This window comes from Priapulus caudatus, unplaced genomic scaffold (assembly GCF_000485595.1).
Source record: "Priapulus caudatus unplaced genomic scaffold, Priapulus_caudatus-5.0.1 Scaffold1425, whole genome shotgun sequence".
NCBI classification, from domain to species: domain Eukaryota; kingdom Metazoa; phylum Priapulida; class Priapulimorpha; order Priapulimorphida; family Priapulidae; genus Priapulus; species Priapulus caudatus.
This window is the reverse complement of record NW_014578486.1, coordinates 32,581-41,805: the sequence shown is the minus strand read 5'-3', so window position 1 is coordinate 41,805 and position 9,225 is coordinate 32,581. Positions and strand designations below refer to the sequence as shown.

The 9,225-nt window shown below is 43.8% G+C and overlaps 1 protein-coding gene across 1 annotated transcript in view; it reads right to left on the bottom strand.

The window, feature by feature from the left end:
• Positions 1-306: 306 nt before the first annotated feature.
• The window catches only part of LOC106816586 (cytochrome P450 2C30-like), a 21,795-nt gene continuing 12,876 nt past the window's right edge, over positions 307-9,225 (bottom strand). Inside the window, exons 2-6 of the mRNA XM_014821208.1 lie at positions 6,193-6,234; positions 5,413-5,516; positions 3,720-3,915; positions 1,225-1,440; positions 307-482 (exon numbers count right to left, since the gene is read on the bottom strand). Coding sequence (XP_014676694.1) covers positions 307-482; positions 1,225-1,440; positions 3,720-3,915; positions 5,413-5,516; positions 6,193-6,234 — 734 coding nt within the window. The remainder of the gene's footprint in view (positions 483-1,224; positions 1,441-3,719; positions 3,916-5,412; positions 5,517-6,192; positions 6,235-9,225) is intronic.

The window sequence follows — 9,225 nt, the reverse complement described above, 5'->3', positions numbered from 1 at the left end:
TCTGTCTATCTCTCTCTTTCTCTCTCTGTCTGGGTCTCTCTCTCTCTCTCTTCTCTCTGTCCGCTTATCTAACGCGCTTTCTCTATTTCTCTCCCCCTTCCCTCTTTCTTTCTTTCTTTCTAATTCTCTCTCTCTCTCTCTCTCTCTCTCTCTCTCTCGCTCTTACCCTCGCTCCCTTTATGTCTGTTTGTTTCTTTCTCTCCCTCCCGCCCTCTCGCCTTCTCTCTCTGTCTCTCTGTCGCCTGCTAGCTCTTTCTCTATATATAGCGATCTCCTTCTCTCTTTCTCTCTCTCTCTCTTTTTTTGTCAACGAGGATCAAAGATGAGTTTACACGGTGGAGGGTGGCGCATCACAGTGTCTGGGTTGAGCTCAGGCGTCGGCTCTTCCTCCGCCATTTTTAGCGTGAAGCTCTGCAGAATGCAGCTAACTACGAGGTATATCTCCATGTTCGCTAGCGTCTTTCCCAAGCAAACGCGTGGACCTGAAACATGGATGAGAAAATCAATTACGGAAGCGACGCTGCGGCGGCAGAGCGTTGCCGTATTTATTGTGAATGAGCAAGGCGGGGAGGGGGAGTGCACGGGGCAGGTAGAAAGAGTGAGGCTTATCGCAGAATTTTTTCGGGCTCTGTTTGCTAACGTCTTTAATCGTGCTGGCGATGCGTGCGTCTACACGGGGGAGGGGAGGCACATATCATGAACTTTACCTTCTCTGTGTGCTTACACGCGGCGTGCACGCCAGCGTTTATTCTAAGGAAATTTTACAGCGCCACAAATGTCTATTATAGTCTTATATGAGATATGGGGCGGGTTATGATCAATGGGGGCCTGCGAAACAAACGTTTTATTAGTATGCCACGCACGTGATACTGCCAGTTCTTGAACCGATCTATGCAATAGTGCAAACTTTCTAAAACTTGCTTGGTATGAAACGACAACACGGACTACATTCCAAACTGCACTAAGCATGTGATGTGCACAGCCTTGCATGATCAAATCAATGAATATTAAATTTATTCTCGCATTCTCAATCGATATCAATTAGTGTAATAAGTAGCTGCAATAGTGCGTAATATGTAATTTCTAGAAATACGGGAACTCCGACAAGAATCGTTTGTTTAATAATTGTTAGCTCATGCTTAAATAGCAGACCTATACTATTGTAGACAAAGCCGGTTATTTTGCTAGGCGATTTTTAGCAGCATGACACCGTGCCTGACTTACCGACAGAGTACGGTATGACGAACGGAGAGCCGATGAACTTTCCCTGTTCGTCGAGGAATCGGCTCGGTTGAAACTTCTCCGGATCGGTGAATTTCTTCGGATCGTTCATGAGATGTGCCATGTGTGGAATAATCATCGTGCGTGCTGGTATGTCGAACCCGCGGAAGTTTACCGCCCGTGTCGTAGCGTGAGGAAGTCCCAAAGCAGACGTGTTGCCTGCGAACGGAATCAAGCCGCGAAATGTCGGTGGCGCGAGTATGTGTGAGCGATAGCGAGTTTTTTTCTCTCTCTCTCGCGCGCGTATATTTGTCGATGGAGCGATATTTGTCAATGGCCGACATTGAATGTTTATCGGTCACGTTGCTGATTCATATCGGGAAGTATTTCCGCGGATTTTTCCTGTCGAAACTGTTACCGTAAAAGTGTACGTAGCAGTGACGCAGGTATGGGTGCAGGTTGTGTAACAGCAGAATGTTGCATACAGTGCAAGATAGTGTTCGTGCTATCGCACGAAGGGTCGTTGTCGTAACAGGTACTACAGATATGTACCCGAGGTAGTTTTAGGTTGTTTAGTATTATGTTTATATTTTTATATGAGGTATGTTTAGGGTTAGGGTTAGGGTTAGGGTTAGGGTGGTTAGGCGTTAGTGTTAGGGTTAGGGATACACTTTGTAGTACAAGTCTGGTACAGCTTTTGTTATTACATATATGTACCTCGCGGTACATATCTGAGTACCTGTTACGATCAAGGGCCCCGAGGGGGGGGGAAACCCCTTGAGCCGTGCATCTTGGCGTGCTTTGTCGTCGCTTTGTCGTTTTTAACTTCAACGTGACCGCTGCGCAAACTGTGCATTAAGTTATTCATTTCAAACAAGTATGATGATTATACTATTCAGCGCAAGTTGCACAACGGCACGCACGCATCGCACGCACACACAGCACACACACAACACACACCAGCACACACACACAAACCACAGACACAAGCAGCACACACACACACACACCACAACACACACACATACGCACGAACAGAGGGCACGGGCCGCCCCACCATACGACACACACACACACACACACGCCACACACACCACACACCCACACGCACCGACACACAGCCACACTGGCACACGCAACGCACACACACCACACCACACACACCAAACCACAACACACACCACATCGCACCGTGCACACGCAACACGCACACGCACACGCACACGCACGACGCACACTGCACACACGCTGTGCACAACAGCACCACAACACGACACACACACACACAACAATTATATATATAGTAATTAATATATATAGTTATCTCTGACAGTAGTGGCAACACCGCCAGCCAATATCACTAATCGGTTAAGTGGTGACATTTTTTCATGCTAACTTGTATGAACTGCTAGGTAACGCATATAAAACTTATTTTAATGGTCTCGCGATTTAAAGAAGGTGCTAGCGGACAGCATGTGTGATGTCGATGGCACGTAGCTCGTTGTTAGAGCACCGTGCGGCACTCTATGTCTGCATATTGACTTCACGAATATTCAATAATTTTGGTTACGTGCGTCAGCCGAAGCATATTTAGCCTCCGCGTAAATTCGCACTTATTGACAACGGAACAGCAACTATTTTACTAACATGAGACGGCTCGTGAAAAATGCAAGTGCTGGCGGTTTATAGGGCGGGTGTCAATACACAGTACTGTTTGCAATTGTTTATCTAGTTATGCTTTATATTAGTTATGCATGTATGTTTGGTTTACTTCACGCGTCTTCTGTAGACTGTCGGAGAGTCTACCGAATAGTTGGTTATTTACCAGATGACGCGGGATTACCGCTGTTTTAGCCACATGCTAGTACATCAGTTACATTTACTATCGGAATATGAATGGGATAGAGGTCAAACGTACGTAGCCGTGACATGCTCTATCGCGGATACATTAAATCTCGTGAAGTAGGAGTACACTCCATGAAGGAGGACGATGAAAACAGGGTTAAATCAACACGGCGTAAATAAATATCAGAAATATCATCGCTTAATGTGCAATTATACGATTATAGCGTCATCAGTGGTTAGATAAATTTTTAGAACGATGACCGATGGAGTAAGATAGGGATCTATGTGTATTGTACATGGCCATTATGCTGTAATACATCGTGTAGAGGCACATTATATTATATATATATATATATAATATATATATATATATATATATATATATATATATATGAGGGGTGCGCGTGATTCTCTCGCCTCGCGCTCTCTCTCTCTCTCTCTCTCTCTCTCTCTCCTCTCTCTCATCTCTCTTTTTCTCTCTCTCTCTCTCTCTGTCCTCTCTCATCTGTGTGTGTGTTGTGTGTGTGTGTGTGTGTGTGTGTTTGTGTGTTTGTGTGTTGTGCGTGAGTGCGTGCGTATGCGTGCCTTCGGGCGTGTACGCGTGCTTTCATGCGTGCGTATGGGCGTGCATATGGGCGTGCGTGCATGCGTACGCGGAGACGATGTCAACTTGGACTCATTCGTGCGAAAGCATTTCATTTCGTATGTCATTAACTGTTTCACTGCGTACCACATCTGAGTATTCCAAACCGTTGCCTCGGTATATGGAAGATTTTTCCTGTCGTTTATTCCCGGTTGCCTTCCTCGACCAACTACTTCGTCCAACTCTTGTTGAACATTAATCTGCACCTGAAATGTAAGGACTGTCGATTAGATCAATAACTAGTGCGCGCGCGTGTGTGTTGTGTGTGTGTGTGTTGTGTGTGTGTGTGTGTGCGTGCGTGTGTGCGCGCGTGTGTGTGTGTGTGCGCGCGCGTGTGTGTGTGTTGGGTGGGTGTGTGTGTGTTGTGAGTGTGTCTGATTCACTCACTCACTCACATCCCACTCACTCACCACTCACATCACTCACTCAACTACACTCACTCACAGTCACTCACTCACTCACTCACCTCACGTCACTCACTCACTCCGTCACCTCACGGCACGTCGACATCGCTGGGAGTGGGGCGGGTGCGGGGTCGCGCGGCGGGGTCACTCTCGTGCTGCTGCGTCTCGTGCGTCTCTGGTCGGTGGCGAGGGCGGTCGACTCACGGCTCAATAGACCTGCATGGTGGCACGGGGGTCAGCCGCAACTGTCACGGGTTGGTGAGGGGGGGCGGGGGGGGGGGGGTGGGGGGGGGGCGAGGTGAGAGCGCTCGGTTTAAATGCGGCGTCACAGCGGGTCACTCACGTGAAGTAACTCATTCAGGATCACTCACTGCGCGGGGTCGGGGGGGGGAACTTCACATCACTCATAACTCACTCACCGTCACTTAAAACGTCACCTCACGTCACTCACATCACTCACTCCGATTCCTCACGATCACTCACTGGGAAGACCGACTCACTACGTCACTCACCATCTTCACTCACTCTCACACTTCACCACGCAACTCACTTCCTCACTTCACAGTCAACTCGAGAGCGTGCGAGTCGCGGTCACTCAACTCACTACACTCACTTCACGTCACTCACGTCATTCACCGCTCACTCACTCACGTCCCACTTCCACGTCCAGCGTGCACTACGTATTCAATCGTCAATCGTCACTCACTCACTGTTGGTGGCTTGGCTCTCTCACGTAGCTCACTCACTCACTCACTCACTACACTACACACAAGAGATGAGGAGACGGGGAAATTAAGTCGTAGCTGAGCGCGGTGAATACACATCTAGACACTAAACTTACATATGAAATTGCACAAATTTATTCACATGGCGGTGCATGGTTGGGTTAGTGTAAGCTTTGCTCTGTTTACTCGACTTATTTACCAGGTCATTGCACATGCATGCTATCTTACGTCTACCTCGAAGTTAATGTTACTGCTCTTTGAAACCACGCTAGGAGTGGTATAGCTGACATTTAATATAACATTTACCACGGTCACAGGCTGAGCGGTATAGGCATATATGAACCCTTGCACTCATCGATCGGCTAAAGATCAATGTAAATAATAAATTCGGTATAATTAAAATAATGACGCCACTTATGGAAATAATTTGCCGCCTTTCAAGCTGGCGTAGCTCTGATATGTATTAGTGATTTATACTTATAGCTCCGTAATACCTTCTGCATAGAAAAAACGCGAACAGGGGTTACTGCGTAAGATGGAGTAAGTTGCGATGCTTAGCATTTAGCTATCTCACCTGTGGATTTAATGAAAGGTAGATAAGCCCCCAGTTGAGTCGAGTGGCCGACGTTTCTGTACCGGCCACCAACAGGTTGTGAATCAGCATCTTCAACTCCTCGTCTGTTAATTTAAAAAAAATCGTATCGAAGATTAACTGTGAAATTAATTCCTCCCGCTAGTCACTCTTGTTTAGAGCCCTAGCCGGAGTCCTAACGTTAGATCTTTATCCCGTTCTGCATGGAGCCTTGATGAACATAGCATCTAGCATTGACGCAATGGTAGAAGTGTTCACGTTTCACACTAGATCGCAGCTGTTCGATTATAGAATGAATACGCTAGGCAGCACATTTCACGCCTCCGCTGCTAGATCCATACAGCTTTTAGTCCCGGGCATGTTGCAATAATAAAAATCTAGTAAATCAACACGTATTGTATTTACAACGAAAGCCTTAATGTTTACCTACACTCTTGCGCGTATTATTAGTAATAATCCCTCGTAAATGACGTTTAAATGCCTCTCTGCAACAACAGCCTTACCGCACGCAGAATTACCGCACGCTCGCCACTGTGCACAAACTCACAGAGAGATAAGAGTTTCTCTCTATCCTCCTGTAAGTTTGTTCACAGCGGTGTGCGTGCGTTGAGATTGTGCGTTGCAGAGGAGCATTCGAACGGCATTTACGTAGAATTATTAACCGATAGAGAATACATAATCATTAGGACTTTGGCAGTACATACAATTTGTGTTTATTGACAATCATTTTATTATTGAAAGGGCCCAAGTGGATGTGCTTACAGCCATCCTGGTCGCATCTTGAAAGCTGCAGCTTGATAACAACTATAACAGGCATGACACATCGATTTATTTAAGAAAATATTCATGATGGAAAATGTCACTGAATAGCTTTTACGGGCATTAAAGAGAATCGTAATTATTAAAATTTTAAATCATTCTTTTTTATACTCACGTATTTTCACACACTTGCTAGTAGTTGGAGCCAAAAAAACAGCTTTTGGCAGTTTTTTGTCGTTCATTCAGTTGTCAATAGACTGACTGTAAAATCTACGATAAAAACAATATATTGATTTACGTGTAAAGTTGGATGTTCGGTTTCCTGCTTTTTCCTCGGATGCTATCTTTCTGAGATACGCGCTGCAAAGGTTTGTGCTCGTGTCGTGTTCTAAAGCACGTTTCTGCTCACTGATGTATTTTTCAATATATCTGCAAGCAATTACAACCATTTTATAAACTATATTAATGATAATCTATTTCATTTCTAGGCATCACTAGTTCAAAAATATAATCACAAATATAATGGTACAAATGGCATGCATTTCTATATTAAACAGTGCCTTATTGATTATTCATGGGTTATTTTTAACAGCCAATGTAGTAAAATTTATCGCCGTCTTATAAAAAAATTTATTATTTGCGATCCATGCATAAATACCGTATATATGTTTCAAGTTGGCTATAAGTATGTCTGTGATATTTTATTGCCAGAGGAGGGTTTGATCAAAAAAGAGCTTTCGTAGGATTAACCGTTATCGCTGTCCATAGTTAGATTTTTCAGGAATAATGACCTATAATCGCATTTCACTCATTCAAGGAAATGAAAGAACGCAATAACATACAGCAAGCATTGCATATTGCGTGGTTCCAGCACGCTAATAAGACAACATACTCACACATTAGCGGTAAATATGTTCAAATGTAATGACCTAACGAATATTGCCAAAGAATGTTTATAAAGCATATGACATGAACCAGATCATACTAGGTCGTACATATAGGTTATAGGTAGTACTGTGTTCGCGTACTAAAGCGTGCGTGGGTGCTTGCAACGAGTATCGCGCGTGTGATTTCGTAAGCTATTACGAATGCTTGTGGTGTCAACGGGCCTGTACATAGGATTGGATATATATTTATTTAATGAATATATATTACTTTCCTGCAATTGAACCAGTCATCAGCAGGAGCGAGGAATACAGTTGCGGTACGATGTCGTTTATATGGTATTTTATTATTTTATTATTCATGCGTAATAAAGCTCGTGTCTGCTTTGTTCAAGGCTGCGTATCGTGTTTTTGGCTGTTTATTGTCAGTTGTCGACATATGTTCGAAGTCCCAAGCGATGAGGGCACTACATATATATCATCGTTATTTATTTATTCTGGCGGTCACCGCGTTATGCTAATGTGGGTAGTGTGCCATCAAGTGTATAGTTGGCAGCATTAACATGCATAAGTAATATTGCATAGGGTAGGTTTATAGGGTCAGGGCACTGAGTGGACGACTAAGAATAACCCGAACACGGCTTCTCAATAATGCGAAATATCAGTTGGGCGTGCGCATGTGTAAGCTAATCATACTAGTAATTGAATATTTATATTTGGATTTAGCAAGGTGTACTGATGAATGATGTATATGACCAGTTTCATTTGTTGGCACATCGCGCAGTAATTAGTGTTGTCATATTATGGCTGCGAAAAACAGTGCATTGTAGTTGGTATAGAGTATGTCACGTGCCGTGAAATGGAAATGTATGCAATGTTCATCGTCCATGTGAAATAAAATGGCAACCACTAGGTTTGAATGAGTGGCCTAGGAGTAGTAGAGTATTATCAAATCTGGTAAAACGTAATTAACGTAAAACATCTAGAATGTGATTAAAAAACCTGCGACTGTACAAATAGATTCCCTGCAAAATGCCGTAATAACGTTCCCGTGAGATGTCTGTCACTAGCTGTTATTTTTTTAATGAGAGAGTGCATGCGTGTTACTGTGAGTTCACCATGATTGTATGAATGTAGCATATTCACGCTTATTTCTCTGGATTGTAGTTATGTATGGTAAAACGATGAGACAAGAGACTGAGTATTTGTTTAATGTAAGGTTTGAGTTCATGCTTACTGATTTAAGCTTGGTAAATCATGGGTAGACAAAGGCTAGTATGTAGACTTTTCTTTGTGTTTTTGGCAGACCTTCACGCCGCTTGCAGTCATTCTCCCCCTAGATATATTTACTACTAATTTTATATGTAGCTAAACAATTATTCCCTGTTTGATAAGGAAACACAGGTTTGTGGACCTGCAAAATTAATGTTTTCTCGCAACCTTACAATCATTTTATAATATAGACGCACGCGGCGAAATTCGAGAAATCCGATTTTACTCGTCATATGGGTAACAACCACGTTTGAGGCTACATTGATATATAGAACTACGAGCAATTAAGCTTAATACGCTCTTGTTAGAACTATAATAGGGCCTATAACACGCTCTACCTATAACTGAAAATGGCGACAGATTTGCTGTTGTTGTTGTTGTTGTGTTGTTGTTGTTGTTGGTGTTGTTGTTGGTGTTGTTGTTGTTGTTGTTGTTGTTGTTGTTGTTGTTGTTGTTGTTGTTGTTGTTGTTGTTGTTGTTGTATTGCATGATTATACACGTTTCGCGCTGACAGAGAGACGAATCCCATCAGATCTATGCTAATTGAATACTTATCCCTACTTATATTTTCTTCCGCGTCTTTTTCCAGCGAGCGACATATGGTCTCTCTATAACGTAACGTGTTCTCTAGCGACCGCGCGGCATTCAATTTCCCAATGTAACGCTTCCTGCATGCCCTAACGCCCTTGCATGCAGATGAAAAGCGTCCCGCGGGAGAAACATTCGATGTTCCCCATAGGAAAGCCAGTCGGACGTTGACGATATCACGCGTCTGACTAGATACAATAATGTAACCCAGCAAAAGTAGGGTTACCCTACCCTACCCTACCCTACCCTACCCTACCCTACCCTACCCTACCCTACCCTACCCTACCCTACC